The sequence below is a fragment of the Pseudochaenichthys georgianus genome, chromosome 17 (assembly GCF_902827115.2).
Source record: "Pseudochaenichthys georgianus chromosome 17, fPseGeo1.2, whole genome shotgun sequence".
NCBI classification, from domain to species: domain Eukaryota; kingdom Metazoa; phylum Chordata; class Actinopteri; order Perciformes; family Channichthyidae; genus Pseudochaenichthys; species Pseudochaenichthys georgianus.
Genome location: NC_047519.1, coordinates 33,809,665 through 33,831,392, shown reverse-complemented (window position 1 = coordinate 33,831,392; position 21,728 = coordinate 33,809,665). Strand labels below are relative to the sequence as shown.

General features: G+C 41.0%; 1 protein-coding gene across 1 annotated transcript in view; it reads left to right on the top strand.

Moving 5' to 3' along the window:
- Positions 1-21,728, top strand: part of LOC117462545 (microtubule cross-linking factor 1) — a 79,351-nt gene that overhangs the window by 32,030 nt on the left and 25,593 nt on the right. The window contains exons 4-7 of the mRNA XM_034104820.2: positions 7,314-7,373; positions 9,275-10,654; positions 19,137-19,235; positions 19,960-20,184. Coding sequence (XP_033960711.1) covers positions 7,314-7,373; positions 9,275-10,654; positions 19,137-19,235; positions 19,960-20,184 — 1,764 coding nt within the window. The remainder of the gene's footprint in view (positions 1-7,313; positions 7,374-9,274; positions 10,655-19,136; positions 19,236-19,959; positions 20,185-21,728) is intronic.

Below are 21,728 nucleotides of genomic sequence, written 5' to 3'. Positions count from 1 at the left end.
AATAGTTGCTAGCTGGACTCCAACCGGAGATGTTGTGATCAAATCAACACGAGGGGTTCATTTTGGGTTTGATGCAATGTCATTTTTGCTCTGACCCTCGCTATTTAATCCATGTGCTGTCATAACCTTTGTCCTAACTAGACCTTATCTTAAATCCAAATCTTCTACTACCTCAGCCTCTTCTTTAAACTTTATCTTCAACCTCAGTTTTGAAGATAAAGTTTGAAGATGGTTTTTCAGCAGCTAAAACAACCTTTTCAACTAAAACTGCCTCTCAGAAGACACACAGTTATACGATTTCAGAAGTCCTTCACGGGTCACACGCTGACAGGGGTGTGAAAAGCAGAGGAGAGAAGAAGGAGGGAGTGAACGAGGGGAGGGGATAAGACCGGGTAGAAAGGGATGTAGGGTTCAGGAAGGAGGTCAGTGCCCACAGCGCCGGCTTCAGTCCCAGCGGTGTAACGACTGTGTAACTACAATCTGCTAATCCCGCGGGCTGGCAGAGGACCATAGGACTAGAACCAGCTGCACCAGTACAACAGATCCCAGACCAGCTGGACCTGCATTACTGCATGACTGACTGCCACCAACCCGAGCTAACAGGCGTGTGAGAGCAGTGCATTCAGAGGAGCATTAAGAGAGACGTTTGGGCCTTTTCGCAATTGTGTGTTAAAGTGGGATAAATACAGCCACACTAAGAACAGGGAAGTGTGTGTGTGTGTGTGTGTGTGTGTGTGTGTGTGTGTGTGTGTGTGTGTGTGTGTGTGTGTGTGTGTGTGTGTGTGTGTGTGTGTGTGTGTGTGTGTGTGTGTGTGTGTGTGTGTGTGTGTGTGTGTGTGTGTGTGTGTGTGTGTGTGTGTGTGTGTGTGTGTGTGTGTGTGTGTTAGGGCAGGGCCACATGACGTATAGCAAATACCTTGATATCTACAGTATATTGTGACGAGAGGGTTAGTGCTTTAACTTTGCCCAATGAGAGTTTTGATGAATGATGTGGATTTAATGGCTAAGTGAGTAATTTCAAACGGTTTAAGAGCAAGAACAGCCTTGCAAGTTCAGAAAAGTGCATTGATTGACTGTAATGCCGCCTTATAGCCAGGAAAAGACATCACTAATGATACTAAGGTTGCCAAAATCAAAGAAGATATCGAATCTCATATAAAGACTCAATCCCCACCGCCAAGTACGCAGGTAGTTCGGCAATATCATCCGCTCTGTTTCACACGTTCAAGCTGCATCTATAATAAAAGCACACAAGAAACGGCTAACGATAACGTGCATGTATGTGTGAATTGAATATTTAGTTGTTGTGTTTGAATCAAGCATTCAGAAGCTAACATCTCCTCAGTGTTTGAGTCAGATTCCAATGCGGTGGATGTCAGTGTTTAGCTGAGAGACACGCCATCTGTTGCAGGGACCAAACCTGTAGCTCCGCAGCTCTGCCCTCTCTGCTGAACTTCTCTTTCTACCATTGCAGTCTTTATGTGAAGTCCTAATCGTATTGATCCTGTACGCTGTGATGGGGATGCTCTACTTCAACTCAAATCTGTATAGTTCACATCTACATTATTTCCCAGGAGCGGTACTAGAGTTTTATCAGCTTGCATTCTGATAAGGGAACAACTTGTCAAATTCAACTGTTGTGTAGATAGCAGTTGCTTATACGAGATAATATAATTTAAAGGGGCCCTGCTCATTTTCAGGTTCATATGTGTATGTCGTGTCTCTACTGTGACATGTTTACATGCGTTAATGTTCAAAAAGGTCTTACTTCATACTGCCTGTGCTGCAGCACCTCTTTTCACCCTCCGTCTGAAACCAGAGCCTGCTGAGTACTGATAAATGTGCTGGTATTTATATTTTATATATCTGAATTTTGATCTGTTTTATAATAGTTAGTGTGATGGAGACTATGTGGTGGTTTAAGTGATAATTATGTGTGTACCTGCCCAGGGACTGCAGATTAGGGGTGGGCGATATTGAAAAATATATTATCACGATATTTTTCAAGCAGTATCACGATAGACGATATATATCACGATATTTTTTCATGTCGGTTATTATGGTTATTTTTCAAGTTACTTAACAGGACAAGCACCTACAAGGTAACAGAAACTAAAACAAAAAGGAGTAACAGACCAGAGTAGCATTTCAAGCTGGTTTTATTTCTGAAATGAATCCCTGAATGAACAATTCAACTTTTTGATATGGCTTCAAGTTTCTCAGTATACAAATGAACTTTCTGAGGTAGCACTAGCAGTGAACATCAATAAACATGAAAAGGAGGGTAAAACATAACTAAGTAAAACATAACACATCAATGAGGAAAAGTCAGTGCCAAACAATTCAAATGTAAACTTTAGATTTGAAGTGCAATAAAAGACTTTAGCATAACTGAAGGGAAACGTTTTTTTTTTTTTATAGTTTTCTTTTCAAATATTTTCTTTTTTCAATTTTTTTAATTTCTTTTTTATCACGATGGATACGATATCTCTGAAAAAGCATATCGTTGAGACCTAATATCGTCACGACGTTATATATCGTCATATCGCCCACCCCTACTGCAGATGAACATGTGTTAATAGCTTAATCCGGGATAAATCAAATATTATCTTTTTGAGATTGATGTGTTTTGATGCATAGCCCTCGTTTAATGAAGACATATTATCATAGCTTTTTAAAGTGCCGTTAGTCTCTTAATTACACTTTTTAAATGTTCACGACACATAAAAAGGTGAACGATTTTAGGAAAAAGCTCACAGCACGCTATTTTTGTGAATCAGATTAAAGGTCACACTGAGGTTTACACTATGCTTTTCCAGGTAATTGGCTCAGACAAACTATTTGATTAGCTTCTCTCTGATCACATGGTTGTTCCTCCAACCTCGGATTGACCCCTGTGTACAGTAAACAGTAAACAGGGGTCCCGGGGCTTGTGGGGGTCTTTGGTTGCGAGGAGCTTTGCACAAGATGCCGTCTAATCCGCTGTCTCCCCAGAGATTAGCCCCGTCACCAGGGCCGGGTATTAACACACGACTGGTGTTGGAGATACTGACACACGCACAAAGCTGTGACTCGACAGCGTCTGATGTCGACGGTTAATAGATAACGACTAAGCATGTATTTCAGTCTGTCATTAAAGATCAACTATTATAGTCTTGGAGAGGATTCCCGAAGTGGGTTTTATGAAACTCTGTGAGCATCGTTGCGGTTTGCCACGAGTTCAACGTTCACAACATTTTATTCCTTGTTGTTTTTGATCCTGGTACATTTTTGATAAGGGCGCTTGGACCAGATTTATGTATTCATAAAGGTCTTGGAATAAATTCAATTCAAACTTTTTATTTGTACTATAGTTCCTAATTGAATTAGAAAATACTAATTGCTTTTTATAATAGTAAGTATTTAGTTCATTCAGGGGCTTACCATAACAGACTTTATTTCAGATTATGTATTTATTGAATTACCAGGCAACATGCTATTTGCTACATGCTAATAATAATAATTCCTTACATTTATTATAGCGCTTTTCCAGTGCTCAAAGTGCTTTACACATATTTTATATACATGCAATGGTCACTGTGGACAATACCCACAGGAGCAAGTTCAGATGAAGTGTCTTGCCCAAGGACACAACGGCTTTACAGACGCAGCAGCGGCGGGTTTCACCCCTTGATCTGATGATCATTGCACAGCGCACTGCGCCACACCGTCCATCTTGACGCCTCAAAGTCATCGAGGCGCTTTTACAAGTACACATTGATATTATACATAGAACTGGAGTTCCCCAGCACCCCCCTTGATCTGATGATCAGATGCACAGACCACTGCGCCACCCGTCCCGATGCTACATGGTATTTTGTAATATATATTTATAAAATAATGGTATTGCGGCCATATCCCCCAACCCTAGTTTCTTGGCTTCTCTTTTTCCTATAGTTTAATACACTTTTTCTCAACGTAATGTAGGTGACACAGATTCTGTTTTATAGTATAAGTAATCAAATATAATGCTTATAATAATACATATTCATGATAATGAGAAACATGGCTCTTTTATTGCTGTTATATGTACTTTATTTTGGATGAACGACACCTGCCATTGCAGAGCCATTCAGACCATTGGTATCCATTATGTATTAATATTAGTGTGTAATGTGATATGTGTAGTTACCCTCCTTCAACCATTACACCGTGTATTCACTCTCTGTCATTTGGACATCAAACTATTTGGAACAGTGAACTTGACAAGTTAAATATATACAATCTGTGGAAAACCATAACATGTGTGGCGTGAAAACATCTAAAAACATGTCGAACACTTTACATAGCTGATTCGAGGCTGACCTAAAAACATGCACTGTCAATCTCTCTGCATTCAGCGCACAGTGTACTATTGATGCCTTTGAATGCTCCATCGGTGGCACAGAGGTTGAGTTTGGATCAGACAGAAACTTCAAAGGAAGCTGTGAAGGGAAGAGAAGCTCGAAACTCTCCTCTGTGTCAGACATTCTGTGTTTTCTTCAGTAACACGCAGATGAAAGGCAAACTAGAACATATCGATCATTTAAACACACCTGAGCTGGAACCAAGGTCTCTTGAGCATGAAACTTCAGTAGAGATGTATCAGCTGAAGGTCACATATGTCAGAGAGCTCGACAATAAGAAATCCCTTTCTGTAACGCACAGTACGGTTGTGTAACTCCTGTGTTGTGGAGCACTTTCTAAGCGGGCGCTCCCTTCCTGTCACCGAGCCAGAGCCTGAGTCAAGGTCCGTTCCCGCTGCGGGCGAAACAGGTTCACCCTCACACTTTCCATCTGTCTGGCCATGAATGATTCACTCTGTCCTACGGCTTTAGTTTGGCTGAGAACAGAGCTCGCACAGTGAAGAGTTTGCTTTACACAAAGTAAAGAACATGAGAGAAGTAGAAGAAGAACATTGTATCCTGAAACAGCTGCAGCTGAAACACGATGAATAATCTTCTGTGCGCTGACTGAGGTCTTAACTGAAGGGAAAATCAGTTATAGTCCAAATTCATTCCTCGAGTGGCAACTTAAAAGGTCACCACAAGGTCAGATCAGCAACCTTTTCACGTACAAACGAGACAAGCCTGAAGTGAACGCTGTCACATTAACTTATAAGCAGTATAATATGTTTGACATGTAGTTTGCAAACACATTGAGAATATTCTCTAAATGCTTTTGTATTTTTGAGGATTTGTTTAGTCTTCATTATATCTCTGTGTTTTGTCAGTAATTTAAAAGCTAAGGTTAACAATATATTTGAGTCTATCTTAATACAATATGTTACATGCCTGTATGTATGTTGGGAAAGTTTCAAACTTGAAATGAAAGAGAAATGTAATATTGTCAATATCCTGCAAGTTACTCCAAAGGATAGTTTGCGCCTAACTAACGAAGCACTTACATACTAACAAAGGACTGGCTTCTCTAAAGCCAGTTGAGTAGCACTTGAAATGTACTTATATGTTTCTGTTTTCTTCAATTTTGTATCTTCTTGGTCGAATGCACTAAGTCGCTTTGGATAAAAGCGTCAGCTACATGAAATGTAATGTAACACGTGGGATTGCTATCCTGGCTCCAAAATGGTGGAATGAGCTCCCCATTGAAATCAGGACAGCAGAAAGCCTGCACACCTTCCAGACTGAAAACTCATCTCTTTCGACTCTACTTCGAGCGATAGAATTACTAACAAAGAACTTATACTAATAAAGGACTGGCTTATCTAAAGCCAGTTGAGTAGCACTTGAAATGTTTTAACTCTATGAAACCTGATGTACTTTATGATTCTGTTTTCTTTAAGTTTGTATTTTGTTGGTCGAACTCACTTATTGTAAGTCGCTTTGGATACAAGCATCAGCTAAATGCAATGTAATGTAATGTGACCAAAACAATTATCAAAAAATATTATTTTATATAAATGAATTGATATTATTGTGTGCTCAGTTCTTATCTGCTTCATAATTTCTTTAGTGCGTGAATTGACATTGTGTTGACGATAAAGTAGGATCATGTTCGAACTATTTGTTGGACTCTTCCTCAGACAAAACGAGACATTTCAAGATGACGTCCCCTTAGGCCCTTGGAAATCCGGACACACACATTTCACCTTCTTGGCATTTTATACAAAACCAATTAATCAATAAGATGAAAGGAATCCTTTGCTGCAGCTTTAGTAAAATCATCTCTGTTTCGCTTCAGAGGTAGAAGTGCTTTGAAATGCGATCGCCACCCTCAGATCGGAAACATTAATATCAAGTTCTGCTTCCTTGAAAGGAGCCAGGATAACTGATCACCACAACCTTTAAATAACTCTTCTGTTCCTGGAAATGCAGTTCACACTCTGCATTTATAGACAGGGCTTTCTCCCTCTCTCCTCCTTTCATTTCCTCTCTCCTTTCACTTCTCTTATCTCCGTCTTCTGCAGCCGTTGCTAAGAGAAAGTACACACACTTGATAAAAATGAATGATTTTTATTAGTCGCTAAGACTAAGCTGGTGCGCGAAGGACTCTGTTTTATCCAGGCTTTGCGTGCCAGGCCTTCAGTCGTATTATCTGCAGAGTTCACCAGTGGACAGGCAGATGCTTTCCTCCCCGAGCGCCATGTGTCACTGAATCTGAGCCGGGATAAGACGTCCATCACACTGAGCTGAGAATAAGATCTGAAGCACCCCGGTTATCATTCGTAGAAAAAGACACGACAGCACGTCCTCGTTATCTCAAGTATTTCTGAACCTCATGCTGAGCAGAATTGTCTGAAGAGCTGATTTACTTTAGAAAATAAAACCATGTCCCCTCTGCGCTGACTCGCAGTCACACTGACATGCTAACCAGATGATATTATATCACGTGATCTTCAGTCTGCATTAGTGTAAATACTTCCTTATTAGATTTATCTTTGACCTGATGATGGAAATGTTATGTAAGATATCCACACAGATTAAAGTGCTTCAGGCCTTCTGCAGAGGCTGCTTCATACGAGGGGAGCTGGTGTTCATGTTAGCAAACACACATTTGTTCCACTGTTGCTTTGGGGTTGTGTTGCACCCTCAATAATGTGATTTTTGTATAAACAATGGCATCATGATGTATGGAAATATCAATAGCGCCTTAAAAATGCTGAAATCTGCACTATTGAATTCCCAAATTGTGTTTTATTGCTGTTATCAGTGGGCTGTGTGTCGGTTTGTGTAATTCTGTTTCCCTTTTGCAGCTCCACTAAGTGTTTTAAGAAAAGTCGAATAACGGTTTACATGATTACATGTTTAACATCCTTCTTCCTTCTTCTCTTTCAGACTGCACCAAGGAGACGAGGAAGCAGGGAAACATTTAAAGACAAGAAATCCTCAAGTCAGGTAAAAAACTAAAATATATTCTGTGTCTTTCAAAACATAACATGTTTTATTTCATAAACAATAAGGGTGTAGACATTCTATATTGTCCTTATTGTCAACAAATTAAATGAAAACACAAACAACCAATGAGTTATTAGTATTATGGCCATAAATCTCCAATGTTGACTAAAAACAATTAAAATCTCATTATTGATCCATAGTTTTTCAATTAGGGAAATGTCATTTATTTTTGACTCAATCCCACATGCATGGTCCTCCTCTTGCAAATGTGGATTAATCCACCGCTTAAAGTAGTCCCTAACAACAACTTTATTTGTTCTTTAAAAACTTTGTTGACAATAACACAATATATATATCCTTTATTTAACCAGGTAAAAAAAAAAAAAAAAATTAAAATCTCTTTTCCAAGAGTGACCTGGTCAAGAAGGGCAGCATGTACAAAGTTACAACATATAAAACACAGACATGAAAGGCAGACAAATACAGCTGTAAAACACAAATAAAATGGCACATTAGCCAGTCAATATGCGAAGTAAAACAAACTATTAAAATCATTCAAAAACTGGCAACATTTAAAACGATTTCAGGATATACGAGCACTCACATCGACCAATGGTGTCGTGTTCTCTGTCCTTTAAGATGGACCTGAATTCCCCCATAGTGACTAAATCTGAGAGTTTCAGCTCCTTCTGTACATTGTTCCAAGCTGTGGGGGCAGCATATCTAAAAGCTGTTTTTCCCAGTTTTGTTCTCACTGTAGGAACCAGCATCTGAATAAAATCTTGGGAGCGCAGGCCATATGGACTTTCTCTTTGACACATATATGTGCAAATGTAGGAGGGAACCAACCCAAGCAGAGATTTATAAATAAAACCCAACCAATGGGAAAGTCTGCGAGCAGACAAAGATGGCCAATTAGCAGCAGTATATAAAGTGCAATGGTGTACTCGATATCCACATCCAGTAATAAATCGTAAGGCACAATGGTACACAGTATCCAAGCTCTTTAGGCACTGGTCAGAGGCATTCATGTATAGCAGGTCACCATAATCTAATACAGGTAAAAACGTTGCAGATATCAGATGTTTCCTTGTCTGAAAAGAGAAACAGGATTTATTCCTGTAAAAGAAACCTAATTTTATTTTTAGCTTTGAAACAACATTTTCCGTGTGTAACTTGAAAGACAAGTTCTGTTCAATAAGAAATCCCAGATATTTGTAAGTAGTGACCCTCTCAATGTCAGTCCCTTGTGCAGTACAAATATTGGGTAGAATAGATGGTAACTTTTTGCCATTCGAAAATATCATTACTTTGGATTCTTCAGCATTTAATACCAACTTTAGTTGATATAAATGGGTTTGTATGACATCAAAGGCAGACTGGAGGAAATCTAGACTTTGCTCTATAGAAGCGGAGGAACAATAAATAACAGTGTCATCTGCATAAAAATGGTAAGAAGCATTTGCTAAATTATTACATAGATTATTTACATATATGGTAAAAACAATGGGTCCTAATATGGAACCTTGTGGCACACCCTTTGCTATCGGGAGGAAGGAAGAAAATGACCCAAAAAATTGGACGCATTGGGTTCTCGCTGATAAATAATTTAAAAACCAACCTACAGTATGCCTAGATAAGCCGATACTGTGAAGTCTTTCCGTCAGGATGATATGATCAACTGTGTCAAATGCCTTTGACAAATCAATAAATAGAGCTGCACAATACTTTTTACAGTCCAATGCCTCAATTATGTTGTTCACCACTTTAATAGCAGCAGTTGTTGTGCTGTGTTGTTTTCTAAAACCGGATTGGTGTTCTGACAAAATATTAAATATATATATTCCCAGCCCTATCCCCTAAAGTGTCTAAATGCCTCCTCCTTTCCTTCCCCCTGCTAGGAGGACAGTGCAGACCTCAGGTGCCAGCTCCAGTTTTCCAAAGAGGAGTCGAGCCTGATGAGGAAGAAGATGGCGAAGCTGGGCCGCGAGAAGGACGAGCTGGAGCAGGAACTGCAGAAGTACAAGTCGGTCTACGGGGACGTGGACAGTCCTCTCCCCCTGGCCGAGTGCTCCGGCGGTGGGCCTCACACGACCCGAGAGGCCGAGCTGAGACTCCGCCTCAAGCTGGTGGAGGAGGAGGCCAACATCCTGGGCAGGAAGATCGTGGAGCTGGAGGTGGAGAACCGGAGCCTGCGGGCGGAAAACGAAGACATCCGCTGTCAGTACGAGAGAGACTGCTTTGGGCGGGAACCCTTCTCCAGCATGCCCTCGTCTCCGTACGGTGGTGACGCGCTGGATTCGGCGAGTGAGCTCCGTCGGCATCTACAGTTCGTGGAGGAGGAGGCGGAGCTTCTGCGGCGCTCCATCTCAGAGATCGAGGACCACAACCGGCAGCTGACGTCCGAACTCAACCGATTCAAGTTCGGTCCCACTAGCAGCAGCGGCTCTGTGGGCGAGGAGGCCAGCGAGGGAGGATTATTCAAACCTGGGAATGGCGGGAATGGTAGCGGCGGGATTATGATGGAGGAGCTTAAATCGGCCAGGATGCAGATCAACGAGCTGAGTGGGAAGGTGATGAAGCTGCAGTACGAGAACCGAGTGCTCATCTCCAACGTGCAGCGCTGCGACCTGGCCGCTCACCTGGGCCTGCGCACCGGCAGCCCCCGAGACAGCGACGCAGACAGTGATGCAGGCCAGAGAGAAGCTGCCGAGGAAGAGGAGGCAGGACGACTTCTCCTCCTGCAACCCAAACGGGAAGGCCCTATTGGCGGGGAGAGTGACTCCGAAGACCTGTTTGAGAAAACGGGCACCACCTCAGGGTTCGGGAGCATCAAACCCTCGGATGGAAGCGAGCTCAGCGCCGTAGAGAGGGCGAACCGCAGGAGGGAGGAACGGGAGTCGTTCACCAACGTGAAGCGTGAGGCGGAGAGGCTTGGGAAGACGGTGGATCGACTGATCACGGACACCGACAGTCTGATCTTTGAGGGCCATTTGCTGGTGACAACCGGAGAGAGTCTGGAAGCAGCGGCGGCGTCCGGATCCAAACCAGACTCCCAGGTCCTGGACACCATCAACACCCGCATGAAGGCTTTCCGCACCGAGCTGCACATCTTCACGGAGAAGCTGGACCACGTGGGGGAGGGGCTGAGGGACCGGACAGACGATCTGTCCCCCATGCCGAACCTCACAGAGTCCAGCAGCTTCCTGTCCACCGTCACCTCCATGTCCCGGGACTCTCCCATCTGCACCTTCGGAAGAGACCTGGTGACGGACTTCCAGGTAAGTTCAAGGGAGTCAGACTTCTTTTGTGGCCTTTTTTTAAAAGGATTTCTCAGTACTTTGATATGTTTTGTTTCTGTGGCTGCTTGGTTTGTTTGCTTAAAGATAAATAGTGATAATAAGGAAATCCTGTTCGCCACGGTTTGATAAAAGTCAACACTTTTTTCAATAGATGGAAATAAACAGGATGTACTTAAAAAACTTGAAGAACAATCATCAGCATCCAACGGGGTCCGAGCTGGTTTTCGTAGACCAAGTCGAAGAGAATTTCACACCAGGTGGCTTCATTGCTTTAAAACACAAGAAAACTAATATATATAGTCTGCAAAATCCTGGCAAGTAAGACATACCCCTCTGGTGTGTGTTTGCAAATGTGAGAATTCATTTCGGTTTGATTTAAACAGCCGTAAGTGTGCAGTCTCTAATCGACCGTTTAATGCCAAAATAAAACGAAATGAGATCCTAAGTCAGAACTGTGTTAAAAAAGTCCGCTCTAATTAAAGACAGTGGCAGCGCCGTATATCCTTAGCAGAACACATGCTATCCACAACCATGCCTGTCAATGGGAACCTCATTAAGTTGTAAGCAATGTAAGCAGCATTTAGGATAGGTTCGGATTTGTTCAAGTCTATCTTAATGCGATACATGGCCGTATGTCTGCTGAGAGTTATGGGTCTTTCTCTGCAATAGGGGAAAAAGTCTATTCTGTTCCAAAAATGTATGAAACACAAAGTCTGTTCTTTGATGTCTGTGCTACTGCATTATGTGTAAAAAAAAGTTGTATAAAGATGTTACGTCTCCAGAGGGAGCTGTGTGCTGTCTGTTGGAGACTACAAGTTAAAAAGAAGTGAGCTTAAAAACCAATGTAGCTCCTTATCCCTGCTCGAGGCTACCATAGTCGCTACTATCCTAACATTCATATATCAACGGCAAAACTGATTGAGGGTGAATTGCTTTGTGTGTAAAGTCATATTTTGACTAGCAAAAAGAATGGATGGATTAAAACAAACTATATCTCTGGTTCTGCTGCATAGATTTTAATCTTTCTTTTAAGCTTCAAAGTCACACGAGTCTAATGCCATATCATTTGAGAAGGCAGCCACGTTGATTTGAGGCTTCACTAGTTTAAGTTGGCCACATATAGTTGGTCCCTCCAATAGGCTTTATGTACAGAATTCTTTGTTTGTGTTTCCCTGGACAGCGCTTCCTTTCTGAGATGAAATTTGCAGAGCGAAGGATTTTGTCACATGGTGGGGATTTGTCACTTGTAACGCAGGTGTCCTTAAGCGAGTTCAGGGAGCACAGAGACTTCCTGTCGAGTGGCCGTTTGTAAATCAAGTCGAAGCGACCAGTGATGTTTGAGTGAGATTTGGCTGATTGCAGGTTAACAGTCCGTGTAGGGAGCGCAAGAGGAGATTTGCATTGGCATAATCTGATAATGATTTAGCAATTTTTCGCTTGTGCTTGACTATTTATGAAACAATTTAGCTGTAAAACATGTTTCCAAACTTTAAATTTGCGCCTTTGAATCTGTTAGTTGGACTGTAGACAGACTACGGACAGATATCCGCTGTCAGCTTCCATTAAACCCAAATAGTGGCGTTTGCGCCCAGAGGCTCATAGTTGTCAGACTGATTGCACAGGGGAAAGCTTGCTTGTACGATGCTGCTTTTTTATTCTGCAATGTGGGATTTTTCTATCGTTTTAAAGCAGAATTCTCCAGCAGTGGACTGGTCGCCCACCCCTAGAGAAAGTGACCATCATGTCATGACACAGGTCAGATAGACTTGACAAATCCGAACCTATCATTTAAAGCCTCAATAAGACATATTGAGAGGCTGTTAGACCCCCCAGACGTCCAGTGGCTGCTCAGGGTCACATGGCAGGACCCTCTGCTCCGACACGAGCCACCCAGCTCCACCACACAGACCCCCCCCCCACCCCCCCGACCCACCATCGCTTGCTGCTGCTGCCACATTCACATCTGCATCTCCATGCACATCCTCCCAGCCAGCAGCTCTGCCTGCCTCCTCCCTGCACTCACTGTCTGCAGCTCGGTATGAATGGAGTAAGAACTGAAGGAGTAATGGCAGCGCTCCCATTCGACTCAATTCAAAGCTTTTTCCTAAAATATCGATCTATTGCACGAGGAGGATTTCAGTAAAACTGTTTTTCTACAGCTTTGCTACACCATGCTATCATGTGTGTGAGTTACGGTTGAGCAGGAAGTATTTAGATCTTTTACATAAGTAAAAGTATTTATTTAAAACTGTAACATTACACATTAAGTTATAGTCATTCATTAAAAATGTTCTTAAGTATGTAAGTATAATAAGTAATCAAGGTATTTAAAATAAAAGTACTTGATTATGAAAAATCCTCAGATTTGAGAAGTTTGAAATATATTTTAGGATTTGTAATGACTCAAATCTAATGTTTTTATTTTATTTCAGCAGGACTTATGCCCATATATGGTTGAGAAATTGAATGTATACTCTTTATATATCAAATCTATGTTTATAATACACCTTTATATTTAATAAACATTGTGTTTTGTGAGCCAAATTCTTAATTTTTAAATGAATTACTGACTAAAGCTGTCAGATAATTATAGTATAATGATAATTATAGAGTCAAATGTTTAATATTTCCCTTGGAGAAGTAATTAAGAAGTAGAAAGTGGCATTAAAACTAGAAATGTTAAGTGTTACTACTTAAGTGCAGTACTTAAGTAAATGCACACAATCGACTACTGGTGACTCATTATAACACACACATGGTGAAGCTGTTGTGTTTGCACAACATATCACACACACACACACACGCACACACACACACACACACACACACACACACACACACACACACACACACACACACACACACACACACACACACACACACACACACACACACACACACACACACACACACACACACACAGACACATGGTTACTCCATGGTGTTTCCTAGGAAACGAACCATGAAACCGTGTCTAAAATTACCTCCATTGAATAGAGAAGCTTTGCATGGGGCTGTGTGAGCTGAGAGGAACCTCGCTGGCTGCATCCTGCGTTCTGCTCGTGTGTTGTTGCAGCTTAGTGTAAATCAACATGTCAACACACTGTGCTCTCCCCAACGCAGGCTCATTATCTCCGTGCTGCATGATCAGACATCTTGGGTGTGTTTTATAATCACTCACACCGTTGTTGGGAGAAAAACAAACAGCTCTTCAAACAATTTTCAAACCCAATCTGCTTCTGTAGAGATAATGGAGTGACGATGCCTTCATGCTTAATCTAGACAGCGACTTGTTACTGCTTTGCTCCTCCGCGTGTACTGTCCGGTTAGTCTGGGAGAAGCTGGGTGGTTTAGTCAGAGCTAACCACTGCACTACACCTGCTCAATGCACATAGGCCTTCTTTTGAAGATGATCGTAGAATTGTGGAGTTTAAAATGCAGAAATAGTCCGTGCAGCAACAAAGTGTAGGGCAACTATACATTTAAAGAAATTAAGATATGTACAAAAGTGCATTCACAAGAGAGAAACAAGCTCACTTTAGATGTATTACGATGTATACCAGCATTGTATCATATTGCTCTCATAATAACGAGAGCCAGATCTCATAATAATCTAGTAAATATATTATATAATTAACTTTGACCTGCAGCCTGTAATTATGGATCTTGAGTTCTGCAGACCCTCTAGTAAGATGTCAGTAATGTAATTATAGGAGATGTGTACAAGATAGTTATGACGTGCAATAACAATTTCGATTTATATTTAAATCCTGATGTAATTTATTTTACTGATCTTGAGAAGGGGTGGAAACATTTTCACATAATTATGACTTTCATTTGTCAAAAACAAAAATAATTGTAGCCTACCAACCGATCACAGGATTCTTCGCGGATTATCTTCCATACAGTAACTCTAATCTGACTTCACTTTATATTTTACTTTATGAATATTCAATCACAACATTAACAACATTTCCAACCTCTGACCAGTAGGTAACATCCAAAGATATGGCTCTTAGAGATAATAGTTTAAAATATGCGTGTCAGAACTAACAGAAGATATGCCTAAATGTGTTCCCTTAGTGAATGCTACACACGTATTTAGCTAACTATTTAGCACAATAGCAATACATTCCTGCTAGCTAGTGGGAAAACTAATTCACAACTATCAACGGCCTTAAACCTCGACGGCAGCCCTCCAGTGTATTTAAATGCTGCGATGTGTGAAACGATGTGGCTCTCCTCCTACAACCCACTGGGCTGTGCGCAGGCATGTGTTGGAAACCTTTAGCGTGCTAGCTCTCGCTCCGCAGTTTTCCGTGGTATCTCTCAGCTGTTGGTTTTGGACTCATGTATCCCTCATTGCATGCGCTTCATAACAAGTGTTTTGCATTCTTTTCCCCCGACTCCCTCTCTTTGTTCCTCTTTGTGTTCCCGCCAGATGTTTCAGCCCATGATTTTGTTCATCCTCATTCTCGTTCTCTTCTCATCTCTCTCATACGGCGTCATCTTTAAGTTGGTCTTTCTCTTTGCGCTTTTCTTCGTACTCTAGTCCGTTTGTTTTTCTCCGCACCATGTAGTCTGTTAGTTCATTCCCCCCCCCCCTCTCTCTGCTTATATTCTTTATCCATTTTCTGTTTTGTTTTTTGTGTTCCCCACCTGCTTTCTTTCCTCGTCCCCTCACTCCCGTTTGTTGTCTTTTGTCTGTTTTGTCCACCTCGAACATCTCCCCCTACCACCACCACCACTTCCTGCACCCCTGTATCCTGTCATCCCCCCACCCCCCAACCCTCACCCTCCTTCCCTCCCACCCCTCCCCCCACGTCACTCACAGTCCGGTCAGAGGGATGAGCTGGAGTGGCGTCTAGGACAGGAGCGAGGCGTGGAGTCCCAGAGCCAGAGACCCCCGGGACTCACTAGGTACCCCAGGCCCCTGGCTTTAAGAGCAGAGGTCAGTGCCCCCTCCCACCTGTGGGACTGAGTTAACACCGGCTCCACGAGCCCCGCACACCGAGCTTTCTGTAAAATGCTATTATATAATGATCTCAATTGATTAAAAGACAAATCTGGTTTGGTGGAGCAAAATGTGTTTTTCGTTCCCATGGTGAAACAACAGCTCTGCAGGGCTCCAAAAGCATGTCTATTTATTTTATTACACTTTTTATACAGCAAAATGAACAATTGAAAATAATCTATAGTCATGCTTTTGCAAAACCCATTCTGAAGGTCTCACACCTCAAATGTATTGCAGTTAACACTGGTAGGTAAACAAAAAAATACATTCATTTCGGGGCTTCTGGGGTTTGTTTGTGGAGCGTCTGTTAGCCTGCATGCAGTGCACCATGGGAGGAAATCTTGCTCTACAGTGAAGAAAGTTATATCATTTACAGGTATATGTTAATTCTTAAAGGTTTGACTTTACATTTTGTTTACAGGAGATAGAAATCCCTAAATACTTCTCCAAAGTATACCAAGTGTATCCAATCTAATTCAATTCATACTCATGTGAAGTTAAATCTGAAAATGATGGTCATGCCATAAGGCGGCTTCTCGCATCCCAAACAAAAAGTGCCTCTGAGCTGATTTTGAGTTTTAGATAATTAAATGTTTCGATGATTTGTTATGATCAGAAGCCGCTCCGCCCAGCATGTCTACTGACACTCACTGTCACTGCTTAATACTGAACACAACTTCACTCACACTTAATATCACCTTCACCACTGATCTTTATTTCATCGTGTATTAATTGAACTCTTTTGATTTGACATTCTCTTTTATGCTTTAATAAATTCACACCATGAGCCCTGGACATTCTTGATAGATTTCGAAGTAGAAAGTGGATCGCATAACACTCAAGACCTAAGAAAAGTAGTGGCTTTTATTGCACCAAATGTTATGATTGCATGTTGTGTGTTATAAGATACAATCTGCTGGTAGTTTTTTGCCCTTTAAAACAATAGTATGAGCAGCCATGCACAGCTGCAGTATAAGGACTTTTTATATATGTATGTATAGTGTATCCCTGCTGAGTCAGCAGAGTGATGTCCTCTGTTCATCTCCACCGGCTGCAGCGTCATAACACGACTCAGCAAGGTAAACATATGCAAAGGTGGAAGAAGTACTCTAAATTGTAGAAAATACTCTGTTACAAGTACAAGTCCTGCATTCAAAAGCTTACTTAAGTAAAGTACACAAGTATCTGCATCAATATATACTTAAAGTACCAAAAGTACATTTCAGAATCATATGTATCAAATTACTGGATTAAGATGTTTGATGCATTAATGTGTCTTTCAAGGCTGGTAAAGGTGGCTAAGCTAATTCTAATTCTTTGTTTACTGCTGCTGGATATCTCAACCTATAATTATGTGTCAATGTTTTTATTAGATGACATATATTTTAACTGAATATTTAAAAGCTTTCAGATAAATGTAGTAGAATAAAAAGTACGATAGTGGCTTCCAAACTGTAGAAGTAGGATTTATGAAAATACGCAGGTTGAGTACAAGTACCAAAAACATGCTCAAAAGTACAGTATTTAAGTAAGAGTACTTTTTTGCACCACTAACATATATATGTATATATAAGTGCAGCTTACACACACGTGTCACAATTCCCTCTAAAACACACAGAACCAAAGAGACAGCTGTTGCTAACATAGCTGCAGGATCCTCAGATCAGTTGGATCTTTCAGTGACTCTGCGCTTTATAAACCGGCTGTGTAATCGCTGGACACTGTGGATCATAATCGCTGCCTCATGCTTGTGTTCATAGAGAAATTGCCGGCTGTTATGTAATGCAGAGCGCTGGCAGTCACACATCACGGTTACAGTTACAGCACATCATGGGGACTCTGTGCGTCCCTGTGCTTTCTGCCGCAGTAATCTGTGAGGTGGAATGAATGAATGGGAAAGCGGCTTGGACGTGGCTGGATTATCTCTGCACTTTAGGCCCGTGTGATTTGCATTTGACATTGGGCTGACAGGGAGGTGATCCAGGGTCAGGACACACTGAACAGCTCATCTTACTGTCGGAGGGGACAGAAAATGCCCAGCCTGCAATGCATGCACGATAGAAGAAAGAAAAACGCTACAGTTTCCAAATTGATTAAATCTACAGTTCAAGGATTGTTGAGAGACAGACAGGGATGTCTTGTAAACGAGTCGAGGAATCATATACAAACCATATACATAAGCATCTCACTTCCCTACAAGCATTTTCTCACCTGTAATACAAATGCAGTCAATGGTAGGAAGTGCTGTATTCGGCCTATATGATTTGTGAAGTGCTTTAAATGAAAAAAGAGGACTCATAACACTTTCAAAACATATTCATTAGGTGATAGAAACGTGATGTATGGGAGTGTGTTTCAGTTCAAATAGAGTACATTTATTGTCCGATTTATTGAATTTATGCATTATCATTTTGCCCATTAGAGCTATTAGTAACTGTGTAATCATGCCTAATTTAAGTTTTGAAAAGATAAAAAATCCCCAATGTGATAGAAATACTTATGTTGAATACACCTATTCGCTTTCTGACCTTTAACCATCGATGATACGAAATGCTACTCTCTAAATATATATGAAGTTACAGTCAGCAGTTGGTTAGCTTAGCTTAGCATAAGGACAGAAACAGGGAACAGCTAGCTAAACAGCTAGCTAAACAGCTAAAGCACCAATTAAAATATTATGTCTTGTTTGTTTATTTTGTACACATAGGAAAGCAGAAAAATAACATTTGCGGGGGGTTAATGTGCCAGACTATTTATTTACAAAATAGTTTTCACATTTCAGTTTTTAAAAGTGCTGGTAGACAATTATTTTAAACCTTTGGACAGAGCAAAGCTAGCTGTGTCGTCCTGTTTCCAGACGTAATGCTAAGCTACATTAACCAGCAGCCGGTTCCAGCTTCATATCTTAGTGGAAAGACGAGAAAGCCCTATCCATCTTCTGAAGTCTGAATATATTTTTGAGAATCTATACTACAGCTTTTAAGTTGCTAGAAGAAGAATTATGTATTCCAGATTAAAATGTCAGCATTAAATGATTGAAGAAGGAAGGTATGGGTTTTTTTCAATGTGTCCAAATCACCTTTTTTTTTGTCCTGATCAGTGAGCCACACAAGATTCAAGATTCAATGCTTTTATTGTCATGTGTACAGAGCTACAGTGTAGTTATGACAAAGACAATCTTAGGTCACAGGCTCCTCCAACAGTGCAACACAATAAAACAGATAAAATAGTGCAAATAAAATATAATATAATAGAAATAGTGCAAGAATAGTCTATATACAAGTAATTGGAATATGATATATTAGATAGAGAACAAAAACTAAAACCCTTGCGATTGTTTAATCAAGTAAAGCTTTAAATAGAGGCAATCAGAACGATAGTGAGACATCAATATGTGCTGTTATGAATCGAGGTTGTTGGTAAAGTGACTGTGTTGTTGTGGTTCAGCTCCGGGACGCGCCTGCCTCTGACCTCACGTTTCGTCTGGATCCTGAGCACAGACTGAGAGGGCCGGAGGATCGAGAGGCCGTCGCTGCTCTGCCTCAGGTACGACTCTGCCGTCTGTCACACTGCATGGACATGAGAGCATGAAGAACTCACACTTCACTTATTCTGCTGTCTGTGCTGGAGTTTGAACATGATTTTAATTAAGTGCCACCACTCGAGAGGAAACAAGGTTTTACTTTAATATCCATACTTGCATTTTCTACGATAGATTGATTTTGCGCTTACTTGCATAAGAAATAAAAAAATGATGAGTAATACTTTTTTTTAATGGAAGAAGAAGTAGCATCTGCATCTAGAAACAAGGGTCTCTGTTTTAAATTACTAAACTTTCAATAAGCTCACAAAATCAGACGGCAACAGTTTGGAGATTAGCAATTTCTTTTGGCAAAAATGCCCCAAATTCTCCAAATCTTACTTTTAAAATGTACATTCATTCCTTGTTATTCTGGCAGAATATCTTTGAGTTTTATATGATTGGTTGGACATAAAGTCTAATATCCCAAATTAAGCATTTTCTACAATTGTCTGACCTTTTTTGTCCAAACAGATTAAGATGAAATATATTTTTATTATTTAAATACACATGTTTTAAGTCTCTCAAAACAAAAAGACCTACTGAAACATTGGTGAAGCTGCATGTCCAAAATGAAGGCTAAAAATGACCTAATGTCTCAAGTGTCACTTACTTAGCTTCAGAAAGTATTTTACAATATCACTTTTGCTGACAACATGATTCAAATATCTTCCCTTTGCCCTCGTGCAGCCGGAGGACGATGCTCTGCGTCTGGAGGCGCAGCGCGGGGCTCTGGAGCTTCACGGCCTGCAGACCCACGACGTGCCGTGGCCTCAGGAGCGAGCCGTGCTGCAGCAGGAGGTCCGGCTCTTCAGACGCAACACCATCATCTTCTACGTGAAGCTGCGCAGCATCCTCAACAGCTGGAGGCTCGGACACAAGGACATGGGCGAGGAGGAGACCACACAGCAGGAGGTGAGAGGGTTTATACGTTTGAAGGCACTTGTTATTTTCTACATTTATTGTGTTTCCCTGCATGTTTCATCATCACCATGCTGCAGATTTTTTACGGTATTTTTGTTTTTATTTGATCAACTGTATGAAGAAAAGTCAGGCGACATAAGGCCAAAGCTGGGTGATTAATTATCCGTAAATTGCAAAAACATTACACGATACATTTGATTACTTAAAGGTGGGGTAGGTAATTTTGGAGAAACCAGCTCGAGTGCGCTAGAATTTGAAAATACACAGCCGGAAGAAATCTGCCACTTCCTTACAGAGCCCCGCCTCCAACACACACCAACGCGCACATGACCAATAAGGGCACGAGATAAGTTTGTGCCCCGATGGAAGGCTGACAGGCAGGTAGGCCTTCCAGTTACTTTAGCCGGGCCGGCTCAGGTGATTGGTCGTGCTTTTTACAGTATTACGGCTTCTACAGATGACATTTTTTATATGGATTTTTTGTCAAAGCACTTAAGATATTCATTGCTATCGGGATGTTAAGAGCATTCCATAGAATATAACAAAAAGTGTATCTCGAGCCGGTTTCTCAAACTTACCTACCCCACCTTTAATTCACAAAGCAATAAAGAATATCAGGAAGCGTTTGATTTTAGCCTTTGGAGACCATTTACTTGCACACAAACCTATATAACACACTATAGGAAAGACAATAACCCCAAAAAGGCTAAATAGGGCCTTTAAGTTTTTGCGTTACCACGCGCAAGCATGAGCACATCACCCCAATTCTGGCTTCCCTCCACTGGCTTCCTGTCCATTTTAGTGCCTCAAGGGCTTTGAGGTCGGCTGATCAGCTGCTGCTGGTAGTCCCTAAAACCAAGAAAAAGACCAGGGGAGACCGAGCCTTCTCAGCGGTAGCCCCCAGGCTCTGGAACGACCTGCCCCCCCATGTCAAATTGTCGCCCACCCTCCAAACATTTAAGTCCCGCCTAAAGACCCACCTTTTTTCCCTCGCTTTCGAGTCAGTTTGAGCTGTTTTATCGATTGTTATGCTTTTATTGTCTGTCCATAGCCTTTGTGTACCTTGTATTAATTCTTATGTGTGCCTTTTATCTATTATTGTAATATTATATTTTATAATGTTATGTTTGCTGTGAAGCACTTTGGTAAACCCTCTGTTTTTAATATGTGCTATAGAAATAAAGTGGATTGGATGTGTTGAACCTTGAAATGATAAAAAGACACATAGAAAAGGGAAAAAGCTTCACTTTCATGTGTTTAACCTTTTCTATAAAGATTGTTCTAATGAGAGCGGTTCATCTTTTATGCATGAAGTTCTTTATCCAAAACATAATTAAGGTAAAAATCCAACTATTAGATAACATTCACACTTAAACTGCTGCAAATTAAAGATACGCTTAAAATGTCAAACATGAAAAAATATATATTTATATAAAAGTGAAGAAAATTACTATAACTAAAAAAATGTACTGTTGAAATGTAGCAGCAGTGTCATTTATTCAAAAATAAAACCCAAACTATTTACCTGTGTGACT